Consider the following 13681-nt stretch of genomic DNA (forward strand, 5'->3'; position numbering starts at 1 on the left):
CTTGCCGCAGGCCAGCCGACGCGGAGCGGCAGGAGAGGTTTCCATCCGATTACAGTTTTGCTGCCATAGGGGTAAAAACCAGCACTTTATAAAACTTCAAAGCAACTCGAGCAGCCAGCCCTCCCCTGACCCCCTCCCCAAGCCAGGTTTTATGATGATGCTGATACGCACCCTGTCTGCACGACAGACCTCACTGCACCTTATCCTAGGTACAAATTACAGCTACTGTGAATTTTTTTCTTCCATGTGCTGATATCCATGCTCCATGATCTAATTTCATGTAATTTCCATGGGTTTTTTCTACAGTTCTGAGGTGAAAAGAAATCATCTCTTACAATATTGTAAAATCTGGACTCCTGCCAGTTTCCTTAAAACAGCCACAATTTGTGCCAATTCAGTAATTTTTAATTACAAATCATTTACTTTTCTGTTTATACTACTTTTTAAAACAGTTCAAATACATACAATTACAAATTCTTCTTTTTCTGCCCTAAGATCCAGTCTTCCTAAGGGCCTAGTACTTACACAGAGGCATTTGCATTTCTTCCTGGTGTTCCAAAGTGCCTTAGACAAAACTTGCAATTAAATTTAATCATTAAACACGGCATTACACTGGGTCGCATATTTAGGTAATGAGAGTCTACTTTCCTCAAAATTAAAATTTAACAAGCAAAATAACTAACGCGTGAGAAAGCAAACGTGTCGCAATAGCAAATGCAGCATGCAGAAGACGACGCGGTGGTAACGAAGCAGAGAGCGCAGCACTGGCCGGGCACCCCGCACGCCGGCGGCAGAGCCCTCACCGCGCCCGGCACCGCCGGAGCCTCTCGCGCTTGCCTTCGACGGCGTCTGACGCTACCCGGGCTACCTCAGCCACGCAGCACCCGATTTGCTGGAGGCAGCGTGAACTTTAATGTACAAGGAGCCCTGAAAATTACAACGCAGAGGAAGTTCCGTCTGAACCCGAGGAAGAACTTCTTCCCTCTGAGGGTGATGGAGCCCTGGCCCAGGCTGCCCAGGGAGGCTGTGGAGTCTCCTTCTCTGGAGATATTCCAGCCCCGCCTGGACGCGGTGCTGTGCCCCCTGCTCTGGGTGACCCTGCTTGGGCAGGGGGTTGGGCTGGGTGACCCACAGAGGTCCCTTCCAACCCCGACCATTCTGGGATTCTGTGAAAATTACTTCCTCGTGTTACGATCTGATTTATGAACGACACAAACAAACACACCCCAACGACAGCGTTCTCGCTGACGAGCGGTAACGACAAAGGTGCTGCAGGAGGGAAGTGGAGCAGTGACGGTCACGGAGACAAACGGGCGCAGCCAGCACCGTGGGGCTTCCACTCTGTGTCCAGAAATGGCGTCGCCCTGTTTCTGGGGAAGATGCCAACTGAAGATCAGTGTGGCTGGGCAACCGAAACAGCCGTGGTGATGCTTTTGTGGAGGCCTCTGTTGCTTCTTATGAAGGACAGAAGGGAAAATCGCAGTCTCCACAAAGGTGTCACCCCTAGCCAGGACTTTTTTCTGTTGGTGAACTCCACTGATGCACGGTACAAAAAACGAGCTCCCAAAGAGCTGCCACCACCGGAAAACCACGAGAGCAGCAAGGTTTGGGATCCTGCTGAACTCTCTGTGCGGAAACTGGATACTGAGCTTCGGCGGAGGGAACCCGCTGTGAAAAAACGAGTCTGCTACGGAGCAGCTGTACTGGTGACCTGGTCTCCTGGCTCAGGGCTGCTTTCCCACAAAGCCATCCAGCCATCTGGCAGGTCCAGGGGTTATTAATATTCAAAATACCTCTGATGACCCAGTTGAGGCAGATAATATGCAGGCAGACAGAAATGAACTTTCGCACTGATTTAGTAATTTTAGAGAGACACGAAATTCTGAGATTATTCAACTCCTAATTCTGCACTTTTCCAGCAAAAGTCTCCTTGATGCTGTTCAGCACACACGTTGGAGCTCCTTGTATCAGACAGTCTCTCTCCAGAAGCGGAGATCATTTTCTGATGAAATGACTGCTATGAACTCTAAGGGTGGGTACTTAAAACCCAAGAATGCATTAAGAGCTCTAATTGAAAGAAGATTTTCTCATTTAAATCTCAGGCAAGGTTAAAGGAAGAACTCTCTGCAGCTGAAAAGTAATTTTCAGGATGAAGTGAGGGGCTGTTGTTGTTTGTGGAGTGAGAAATGAACAAAAATTTGATGTCAAGTGTCAGAACAAGAAGGTACCTCCAAGAAGGGGACTGCAAATTGGGGAATGGAAGACGGGACCTGCCACTGTCAACCGGCAGTGGTTCAGCTCCAGGTTAACAGAAGTCTTGAATGCTAAAAACTTCTTTATTTGCAGTCTCAATTCTTGTCTTACTGAGTAGGTAGCCACATCTCAATCCAACTAGAATTCACATTATGCTGTTTCAGGAAACCTGGAAGGAGACTGACCATACACAGCTAATCTGAAAACAAAATGGTTTAAAAAAAAAAAAAAAAAAATCTCAGTGATCTGGAGAACAGAGACGACAATACACAATTTCCTAAATGTAATGAATTGTGTCAGAGCTTTACGTCTAGTAAAATACATTTTAACTGCATAAAAGCAAGACTGTTTTATTGTGTACTTTATTGAATTAATTTAAGAAAATGTTAGGAATTCCTTATGTTATTTTTAACAATGTTTTAACGAGCAAGAGTAAGGGGAAGAACACATACCCACACTGTGGAGGAAAGAAAACAATCCCTAGCACAAGAACATCCCACAGCACGAGTACACCTACTGGCCCTTGGTATAACAGGACAAGGGGTGATGGTTTTAAACTAAAAGAGGGAAGATTTAGACTGGATATAAGGAAGAAATTTTCTACAGTGAGGGCAGTGAAATCCTGGCACAGGCTGCCCAGAGAGGTGGGAGATGCCGCATCCCTGGAAACGTTCAAGGCCAGGCTGGACGGGGCTCTGAGGGACCTGGTCTAGTGGAAGATGTCCCTGCCCATGGCAGGGGGTTGGACTGGATGGCCCTCAAATGTCCCTTCCAACCCAAACCATTCTATGATTCTGTACGTGGTTCAGTCTATTTCCAGATCACTGTCTTCACTGTAACATGCAGATGGATTACGAATAGAAGTCAGGAGCACCAGGTCTTTTTCCGGAAGCAAACCACATTCCTGCAGAAAAGCCTCCAGGTCAACAGCAAAAAAATCTTCTCCAAGCTGGTCAGTGATTCGCACAAAATTCCCGATGAGCTCACCTGCCTTATAGATCAGCAAAGCTGGCAGAGCATTATTAGTAAAGCGAGCACTGGCACCAATGAGCGAACTCTTGACTCTGCAAAATTTAACTGCTGGATACTCCGCAGCCAGGCAGATCATACAGCCGTTCAGCGATTCGGTGCCGGGGATATCATCTTCATAAATATGGATCATGATCAGCGTGCTCTTATGCTCTTTATCAATTGTGTCCAAAAATGCTTCTCCACTGGTAATCTCAAAAACCTGTTTAAATTGCTGCCCACTGTACAACTGCTGTCTCATCTCCTCCATTCGCTGCTTCCGGTATCGCTGTAAAAACTCCTCATCATCTTCATCATTGTGAATCATGTTATATTCTTGTAACGTCATCTAAAAAACACACACAAAGACACACAAAAAAAAGATCTGCATCACTATATGGGTCACTTACATAATGAGAATTTAAATCAAGAGGATTAATGTGGGTCACTCCTCTTCCATACCAGCAAAGTGCAACCCATGCAGGCTCAAGCGCCCTCTGCACTACGCTCCGCTCTGATCCAATTAGCAGCCGTGTCCCGCGGGAACAGCGATTTCAGCCTTGGCTACGCTGGTTTCCCCAGGCTGCACTGATCACACAAGCGGCTGCTCCACGCTCCCCTTCAATCCAGGTTAACGGTGGCTGTGTGCTTTCACTAAGCTACGAGCGCTGATTTGCATACCGTGCCTGACCGAAGTCTAGCTTCTTTTTCATTAGCTTTTTCGTTCAGTTTCTCCGTTAGCATTTTGTGGCAACCAAGCGCACTATCTTGTCCACAGAACTAAAATTAACAGGATTTTATGTATTTCTATCTGTTCACTTGCTCCGTTAAATGTATCTGCATCGCTCAAGGTATATGACAGTGTAGCCAACTTTCATCATCTGACAGCAAGAAACACTGTCTGCTAATTAGTAACTTCTCCGGCTAGAACTGTAAGAGCTGGCTATACAGCCCAGTAGATTAAAACCATTCCTTACTTCCAATGTCTTCTATCTTTGAAGCTCGAAGTCCAAGCTAAATTCTCAACATCCACGAACTACACAGGACAACGGTAAGGACGCCTGCGCGCTTGTCTCAGGCACGGGAGGCAGTGGCCATAGGTTTGCTGTACAACTCTTCGCATTAACCCCCTGAAGTTGACTTATTTGATAAACAGGTAAGGGAAATCTGGGAAAAGGATCTGGACCTCTTTGGTACAGTAGCTAAATCGCTTATTTCTTAACACAGGCAAATGCAATGTTCCTGGAATAACGCTAAAATGCAAAATAATTAAACTTGACAATACCTGACAAATACAGTTATAATCCACCTTTTACAGCACTGCTGTGTTCCTATTTACTAGGGAGAAATGACACATAGATAGAACAAGAATTCCCATCTGCTTCACGTACACAAATAATGAAAGGGAAAATGTTAAACATTTAAGTGGCATTTAAATTCCTTTGTGTGATGCTACCTTCCCATTGATTTTGTCCTGAAGCTCTTTCTGCTTCTGCTTATCAGCATCTTCATCCAAGTGAGATCTACACGTCATAGATAACTTTTTAATGAGTCGTTCCATTTCTCTGCGCTGCTCCTGCCGCTGCTCAGTTTCCAGTTGTTTAAATCTTCGCCAGTCATTAATGACTCCTTTGGGACCTGAAATTAAATATGTAGGAATTTTGTACAAAAGGGTAATAAAATTACACTTACCATTTAAAATTCATGTAATAATTTCCAAGTCAACAGTAAAATAGTGGCCCTGTCATAAACTTCTTGTATACTGTGCAAAATGTTGAAATGAAACGAAAGAAGTAATTTGCCATTTACGTGTCCTTGAGCTTGTAGCTATTTTTTTTTCTAAGACAACTAAAGTTTATCTAACTAGGCCACTCTCATCACTGTCCCAAAGATTCTTCCCAAGATTAGTATCTGTGAAACAGCACCATCAGCCCACAAGAATTCCCCTACTGTTAGCACAGCTTTTCATAAGAACAAAAATAATGATGGGGAAAGAATAATTAAGCCTGCCAACGCTCTGGTACAGATGTACCTTCTGTGACGTACAGCAGCGCTCGTTCTTACAGACTGCACCTTGCTGGTACCTTGCTGCTGGGGCAGGGGAGTTGCTTTTTCAGGTCCTAAGTATGCCAGTTTAGTACTATAAATACTGCTTCCTTTGGGTGAAAGATGAGAACACAGGCAGGAAGAAGATTCTTCACCATTCTTAGAGAAACCGTAACACACAGAGGGCCAGTCTTTCATGAGAACACAAATACCCTCTGGATCACACCAGCGATCCACACAGACTCGTACTGTGTCTCTGACAGCGGCAGTGGCAGCAGAGAACGCTGTTTTGGGAAAGCCTGGCCACTTTCTGTCTGTTCCTCACGTACTCGTCCAGCACCTCCCTGCTAGAAGCTAACAATGGTGCAGCTTACGGGAAAGAACTTTATGCGTTATCAACCAAATTGTACAAATCAGCTTTCTATGCAAAGCCTAACTGCTTTAGATGTAATGCTGCAGTCTCTCAGAGAAGTCAAACATGAAAATAAAGGACCGGCTATTAAAAATAAGGTCAGAATGTAGCCTGGATACGATCAATCTCTGATTCAAGTATGCACAAAACCAGGATTTTCATTTCGAAAAAAGAATTTCAGAAAAACACGTAAATCTCCCAATAAACAAAGTATTTGCAAAACAAGCTGTCTGATATGACAATACCTGTGTTGACTGCGCTGCCATCGCCGCTCAGCTCCACTTCCCCGACGCTTTCAGGAACAGTGCTCTCCCCTTCTTTATCTTCTTTCTCACTGTCTTCATCCTCACCCTCACTACTGCTGTAATAATACTGGAGCTTCTCACCAAGCAGTTTATCATCCAGAGTAGTCATTATGTTCTAAAAAATACATTAACAAAATAAGAGAATATCTCTCAAATACTCCGCGCAAGATGCCACTTTAAATGCGTAACAATAGTCCCTTACTTCCTCAGAGCAGTTTTTTAGCCACATAACCACGGTTTACAGCCCGCTACCAAACAGCCCACAGTGCAGTCAGCCACGCGAGTTAACTTTTAGTCACAATTTCAAACTCACTTAAGTTAAAAATCTTTACAAACAGAACTGCTTTGAGGCTCACTAGTGCAGAAACACTTTACGTGCGTTCTCATTCATGGAGAACGAATTTTCTAACAGTGATTCAAGAGTCTTATCAGTCTCATTCAGCTCCATGAGGCTGACTTCCCAGTTACTGAAATTTAAATTTCCAGTATGATTTGCATTATTTTAACAATAATTTCTTTAAGTTGAAAAAATGATCGACGTAATTAATCAAACTAAAATGTCCTGACCTTTATTCCTTTCCAGTCTTTCAGAGACGAGCTTCTATCAAAATCTGGAAGAAGATATTTCAGGTTATATTAATTCAAATTGTTGAAGACAATCTCACTTTTGCAGAAATCCGGCACATATAAATAACGTAACACATGCAAGGAAAAAATCTTAAAGAAAATGTAATCCCATTTGTCGTTTAATAAAAAGCTTGCTCTCAAACACAGAAAGCATAAGGAGTGAGACAGAACGCACAGACGCTTTGTGCAGTCAGCGCTGCAGCTTCACGAACATCATTTTCAGGCTAAGAAACAGCACATCAACAGAAAGATCTTGGCGTCTGTTGTCTCTTCACCTGTCCACTGACCGCATCGGTCACCTTCACCGAAGTCACCAGCATCCTGCTTGTGTGGACAACGCTGAAATTAGATGCTGACACACTTATAAAGTGATCGCAGCTATGCTGAAAACCCTCCCTTTTCCCGAGTTCAGTATTTTTTTAATCCAAAATAGCTCCTGCTAAATAGAAATTAACAGCAGCAGCCTCTAACGCTCCGGTCAGCGTCAGCAATCGCAGGCTCTGCCAGCCTCTCGCAGCCGGAGCACACACAGATCGGTGCTTCCCAGCGACGGACAGGTGACAAGCAGGGGCTCGCTGCCCGCTGCCAGCACGGCCCCCCGAGAGAGCCGCCGCTCTGCCGGAGACGTGCCCGCCCGAGAGCCGCTCCCCGTCCCCGGGCGAGGGGCGAAGGGTGTCGGAAGGAGCGCCGCCAGGGCCAGATACGCGGCTGCGGGCCTGCCACGCACGAGTTGTGTTTAAATGTCCACAAAGCTCGTTAAAAAGAAAAAAAAAAAAAAAGGCAAATTTACTCAAATCAGTTGATGTGGGCTCAGACTTCACGCTGCGGGTCTCCACACGCCAGCGCCGCGACCGCGTCTTTGACGACGGCAGCGCGGGCAACGCACGGACGGAGCCGGGCGCTCGGCTCTCCCGCCCGCGGCGAGCAGATGGCCCAGGAGCGGCCCAGACGGCCCGGGATTACCAGCCTTAATTCCCGGAGCGCCCACCCGCGCCAACGCGGAGCCAGCAGCCCTGCCCCGGGCGGGGCGGGCCAGGGGACAACACGTCTACCCGCCGCCGGCGAGCCCCGCGCCCCGCTCCTCCCGCCTCCGAGGCCGTGCCACAGAGCCCGCGCCCGCCGCCCTCCGGCCCACCCAAGGTGCGGCGGGGGCCGCGCTCCGCCCCGGGCCAGGCCGGCTCGCTGCGGCGAGGGGAACGGCCCGGCCCAGCCCGGCCCCGCCAGCCCCGGCCCCGCCAGCCCCGCCGCCTCACCAGCTCGCCGCCGCCTTCCGGGGCCGCCTCTCGCGGCGCGGTGCACGCCGGGAAGGAGGCGGTGCTGGGAGAGGAGGGCGTGGCGTGAGCTCCGCCCCCCCGGCCCGGCTCCGCCCCCCGGCCCGGCTCCGCCCCCCCCCGGTCGAAAGCAAAGAGGCCATTCAGGTGGACAAATAATTTTTATTCGTGCATGCAAATACATGTCAATACTGCAAACTTCTTCCACCGAGTCTCTCAAACACCGAAACCAGGCTGCTCTACGCCGCGACCAGCCACAGCTAACACCTCTTCACTTCAGTGCTACGGCAACACAGGGGGCCCCGCGCCGCGCGGGGCCCCTACGTCTAACACCAAGGGAAACGCTACCACCGGCAACTCGAAACCGAAATAAACGGAATAGAATTTACTCCCCCATATATCCCCATTTCATTTTACAGATTTTTTTTTTTAAATTATAGTTTTAAATAGAAGCTGAGAATGCGCCATAAAAATGAGCATTAAATCCATCGTAGCGATGGTGCCTGCTTTATACATGATGGGTGTACACCATCTTTTATTTCATTTACATTTCAATCGAACAATAGATTTGCAAAGAAAATGTCTAATACAGACGTAAAAATATTCACACTAGAGCTTCACAATCGGTTGTACAATTGACAAACAGGCCTCTTTTCCCAAACTTTCCAGCTAAGCAAATTTATAAAATGTAATCATCGCAACAAGAAAAAAAAAAATTTTTCTTTAAAACTTCCAGGGAAAAGAATACGCAGTAAACAGTATAAATGCGGACAGCAGATGCTGCAAGCTAACCACAATACTTCTGAGTGGCTGTACAGTGGGTATGTGCAGTACAAATAAAAGCCACGTGTGTTGTATCACAACTACCGTATAATGTACTTGTTTGCCCAGCTAAGAAAACGCATGCATTTCCATGCCTTGGAGTAACTGAGACCTACTCTGGATAAACTGATGGGCTATGTGCAAGTGACCTTGGCTTTTGGCAGTAATAAATGCAGCCAGGCTCTGTTTTATTTCAGCTTTTACAGCGAAATCTTGAGTGAGAAAAGTTTCCACAAGCGTCCTTCCCAAATAACAGGGTGTGGTGTTACGTTCGGGTATTGGTCACTGTGATGATTCAGATTTGTTTCATCTCATCGCTAACAGCTTTGGGTTTTTCTTCCTTGCCGTGCTCCCTTGCCAGCAAAGAGATACACGATGATGACTGCTACCAAAGTCAGCTGGTTTTATACTGGAAAATTGGGTCATTCAAAAAAGCACATTTATTGTGTTCTGCTTGCAGAAGAGGTCCCTTGGTGAGAGGGAATTTCTGAATCAAGGGATTAAACTACAACATAACGAATGGACTTTTACATACTATAGATACTCCGATCATTTCTCATCTTGTTACACTCTCAAATTCAACATCTTCCTTTAATAACAGTCTAATAATAATGAAAAGTCTGTTCACAAATATGATCAAGGAGCTGCTGGCATACAGTGTTTATGTACAGCAACAGGTACGACTTGACAACTTGTGCTTTAAAAAAAGCAAACAAAACCAATGTTTGGAACTATTCTGAGTTTAGATCAAGTTATTTTTAAGCGTTCTTTCCTCAGCCGTTTCTGACCACTCTGCATTATTTTGTACCTCATCCAGCCTAGTACACTATTACACAAGAACAGCATTCAGCTCTTGAGTACAGGATTAATTAAAACTTCAATTGTGTTATCAAAGCACTAAAGCCTTCCAAATTAGACCTCTACAAAGAGCAATTAAGAGCTTATTTAACATGATCAGCTGCGTACAACTTTTTCTTTTCCTAAATCAAAGGTCAAACTTTCGTGTCCCTGTACTAGACTACCAAGAACCAACGCCAGTTTGCTTTGCAAAGAGTCTCACCTTTCCTTTGAAGGGTCTAGTATACATTCCACAATGCAAAATCTGCATAAACACTAAGATTCATTTCTTGTCACCTGTTTACAGGAACAAAGTATCAGTAGCAGGGCAATCACTCTGCTAGAAGTATATGTTAAGAATGTACAGCTAATTACTTTCTCACACAAGCACTCTCCCAGCGCACGCGTTAGTCTCTATTAAGACCCATGTGGGAAATGAGGCAAACCAAGGAATGAATCCAGGTAGTGAGGCAACACAGTTAACTTAGATACTAATAATTCCTGTATCTCTTGCATGTGAAATCCCTGCTGTACCCCTAGTGGGGAAAAAAAACCAAAACAAACCAAAGCAACCCAAAATGCTTGTCCAGGCAAAGCAAAAGAGCCAATCTCTTTCCCCAATGTGCTACGGGCCTTTTTTCTGACAGCACAGGTACGTTAGGCCACGACCTACGTGGGAATCACTGCTATTAACACACAAAGATTAGTCGCTATATCTCAGGGTCAGAAAATAAGCCCTTCCATAGCCCAAAGGCACCTGATTTGCAACTAGACAAATGAATACATACTTGTTTGTACAGGGTCAAGGGCTGAAGCTTCACCAAAGAAGAAAGCCAGAACTAGGTTCCCACCTGCAGCTTCTCCTTATCAGGGCACTGGAGGGCATAGTTTCATGGCAAAAACCACACAGTCGGCGTTAAAACTGTAAGACAAAGCTGTCACGCTGTTAAAACCCCCAAATAATTCTTTTGCCTGCCATTCTACATATTAAAAATTCAACTAAAAAGAAAACCCTAGCCTCAGCTAAGAACCAACTTTCCATATGAAGCGTACGGTCGCCCTAGAGAACTGCTGTATCATGGGACCTCCTGCTGCAGACAAGAGCATATAGATCCATTTGTTCTTAAATATACCAATGTGGTTGGCAGGAATATGTTCGGCTTATGTCATTTCACTGGACAAACAGGCAAATGTGTGTAAGCAGCTCATCCCAATCCCCCTCCAGCAGAGCACAACCAAGTTTTTAAAATTGCAATTTTAAAATTAAAAAGTTAAGGTAGATACACAATCAATTTATGTAGTATATATTCACCCTCAGATCATGCTGAAGATGTTCTGTGGAGTTCTGGTGCACAGAGGGCTCTTTCCCTGAGGGCAAATAAGGACTTCTCAAACCGTTATATTTTCTCTATTTTTGTAACAAAATAGCAATTTAAAATTTAAAAATCTTTTAAAAAAATTACATCACCTTCAACATGGAAGATCTCACTGTTTAAATATCCATGAAAGAGACATACTTGTTTGCATATCTGTTTTGGAATTACATTGTACAGCAAATAATAGTATCTCAGAAGCATTTCAAAAGTAATATAAATTCATATTTACAGAATGGTCTTGGTATAAAATATACAACAATCATATTTATGTCTAACATTCTAAGTTAAAGTTAACATCAATAGGAAATAAGTTAAGGTGACAAAGGTGGTCTGGTTCTTGTATCCATTCACTTCAAGTTGCAAGTGAAACAAAGCATCAGTCTAACCCTAGCTATGAGGTGGCACCGGCTATAGGAGGTACAGCAACAGCCACAGGAAAGGAAGAGGAGACTACTTGACTGTTTTTCTACATACATTCCTTTACATTTGAGTATTAAATAGATGTGTAAGATCTTCCATACTGACACCAGGATATCAAAACTAACCCTTGGATTTTTAGGTATATTTACAACGTAATTATTTCATGGACAGGTTCATTAGGAGAGATATCAAACACCAATATTTACTTAGTCTAATCAGTAACCCTCAGGGAAATGCCAACCCCCACCCCCCAGAAGCGTGCACAAAACAGTTATCAAAATCTTACCCGACCACATAGCTGTGATTTTGTAAAATAACAACTCAGACGACCAGTAACATGATCCTCTTTAAGCATTTTGCTAGCAGGAAAAGCCCTTACATGCAGTACACCTGGTGAAAGATCAGCTTGGCTTAAAATATTCCAGTACAATTTCCGATTAAACAACTTCACAGAAGTTAATAAAAACATAAAAAAATGTAAAACTTGTCACAAAGAAAAGAGGACAAACAAGAAGACAGTAATCATCAGGAGGGAGAGTCCTGCTTTCTTTTTTGTAAAAAAAAAGTGGATTTTTAAGCTTCTCAAAAAAAATATGCCCAGGACTCTAGTTCATGTGTATTTATGAAAGAAAACCAATTTTTAGTTGACATGCCTAATATGATTCTCAGTCACATCTTAACAGGGCATAAATTCATTCACTTTTCAGTACTCTGAAGGTCAGATAATGCTATATTATTGTATTTTCAAGGTCTTTGAAAATAAGTTGCCACTGAACAAGCAAAAATTAAACCTGAATACAAAATTACGATTAACAACATTTAACAAAGACAACCGCCTTAAATTTCCAATATTTAGTTTAAATTACAAACAAAAAGGTACAAAAAAACAGCAATACCATCTTGTTAGTCAGTGCAAACACTACATACAGGGTTTTCAAAGGAAAGCCAAGAGCACCTGATACTTTTTGCCAAGTCATCTGGATTCTATAATCTCCAACTTGAGAACTATTAATAAAAAAAAAAGAAAAACCAAAATTGCCGTTACATTAGTGCATCATTGCTCAAAATGGTTGAAAATTGTTTCACGTATAACTTGGGGAAATCAATACCTAGTACATTAGCTGGAGGACTTAGGCACTTGGTTTACTTCTGATAACTTTACTTGGACAAGTAGCCTGTGTACGTGTATCTACGGTACTAAAGCAGAAATTGGGGGGGATGGGGGAATGGAAACCAAACGCTGCAGCAAAGCACTGCACCACAGACCTGCAAATAACGCAGCAGTGCAAAGCTAATGGTGTGCTAACCCTGTAAAAGTCTCAAGTCCAAATCTCCACCTCTCAGTCTTCAAACAGGAAACAATACTCCATGCAAAGTTCCACAACTAAAGAAAAAGCAGCCGCAACAAGACACAAGTTCTTCTCTCATGAAACAAAAGAGACAAATAAGTTAGTCTTCCTTTCACTAGATGTATCATCGTAGGATCCTGCTAGTTTAAATAACTGAGTTGTTAGTTTTCTACAGAAGCCATTTTAAACAAGAATGGCTCAGATACCGCACCGGATTGCTACAAACTCATAAAAAGCTGCTTTAAGCTTAAGTAAAACAATGTCCAAATTCCATTCATTTGTGGAAAGTGAACGCCTTACCCTAGTAAAGTAAGTTTTTTTTTTTCTTCAGAATGCTAATGCGAGAGGGGCTTGAAGTATCAAAGAGTCCACAGGAAATGCATGACCCCAATATTATTTTTTTTAAAAAAAATATACATTATATAATATATATTATATATATAAAAAGCTAGTGTAAATGCTTCCATGGTGTGGTCACAAGCTGGAAAGATGAATGCCTTTCAGCTGTTAACCATCCTGCCATTTGCAACAGGCTTTAAAAAGTCATTTTTATCCTCAGACATAATGTGAGCAGTTTTCAAAATGAGGCTGCCAACACTGACTGACGTGCTGATGGGCAGGCAGCTTGCCTTGCTAACAGATGTTGTGATCGGCTGACTGAAGCAAGTAGTTACGGGCAGGATTGTTTTCTGCTCCTCCCTGAGGAGAAAAATAAGTTACACAAATATTAAACAAGTACATGCACAAGTATCCGGAACTGAATCGTGTGCATTAAATAAATACTGACAAACTCCTTTTTAGCAACAGGCTAAACATCTTACTATGGAACGGTACGTTCAAGATGTTAAATGCAGTCTGCCTCGGCTTCAAAGGCTGCATTACACATTAAAGACTACAGAACATATAAACCTAAAATAGTGTATTTTAAAAACTACCTCTCTATGGAGATTTGTGC

At 43.6% G+C, this 13681-nt stretch overlaps 2 protein-coding genes across 7 annotated transcripts in view; both read right to left on the minus strand.

Annotated features, from left to right (window-relative positions):
* Nucleotides 1-2572: 2572 nt before the first annotated feature.
* On the minus strand, nt 2573-7961 carry PDCL (phosducin like). 3 transcript variants are annotated; one of them, XM_075439650.1, is made up of 6 exons: nt 7442-7711; nt 6927-6990; nt 6592-6635; nt 5965-6139; nt 4718-4899; nt 2573-3610 (listed from the first exon to the last, which is right to left on the minus strand). In XM_075439650.1, exons 4-6 carry the CDS (start codon nt 6131-6133, stop codon nt 3059-3061), a joined length of 903 nt encoding a protein of 300 aa, XP_075295765.1. In that variant the 5' UTR covers nt 6134-6139; nt 6592-6635; nt 6927-6990; nt 7442-7711; the 3' UTR covers nt 2573-3058. The 3 variants fall into 3 exon arrangements, with proteins under 3 accessions (XP_075295765.1, XP_075295763.1, XP_075295764.1); XM_075439648.1 differs by lacking the exons at nt 6927-6990; nt 7442-7711 and adding an exon at nt 7905-7961; XM_075439649.1 differs by lacking the exon at nt 6927-6990.
* Nucleotides 7962-8426: 465 nt separating this feature from the next.
* Nucleotides 8427-13681, minus strand: part of RC3H2 (ring finger and CCCH-type domains 2) — a 30808-nt gene continuing 25553 nt past the window's right edge. For 3 of the 4 annotated variants that reach the window (XM_075439774.1, XM_075439772.1, XM_075439773.1), the window contains one exon: nt 8427-13425. In XM_075439774.1, the coding sequence (XP_075295889.1) occupies nt 13227-13425 (199 nt within the window). In that variant the 3' untranslated portion in view covers nt 8427-13226. The remainder of the gene's footprint in view (nt 13426-13681) is intronic. The other variant, XM_075439775.1, reaches the window with a different exon arrangement.

This window comes from Opisthocomus hoazin, chromosome 19 (assembly GCF_030867145.1).
Source record: "Opisthocomus hoazin isolate bOpiHoa1 chromosome 19, bOpiHoa1.hap1, whole genome shotgun sequence".
Taxonomy (NCBI): Eukaryota; Metazoa; Chordata; class Aves; order Opisthocomiformes; family Opisthocomidae; genus Opisthocomus; species Opisthocomus hoazin.

What these genes read in the sequence shown, in the direction of transcription:
- PDCL (XM_075439648.1), bottom strand. Translation starts at nt 6,133, where the DNA reads ATGACTACTCTGGATGATAAACTGCTTGGTGAGAAGCTCCAGTATTAT. An exon ending in TGGCAGCGCAGTCAACACAG is followed by an intron (nt 4,900 to 5,964) that starts GTATTGTCATAT and finishes ATTTAATTTCAG; the next exon opens with GTCCCAAAGGAGTCATTAAT. An exon ending in AGGACAAAATCAATGGGAAG is followed by an intron (nt 3,611 to 4,717) that starts GTAGCATCACAC and finishes TGTGTTTTTTAG; the next exon opens with ATGACGTTACAAGAATATAA.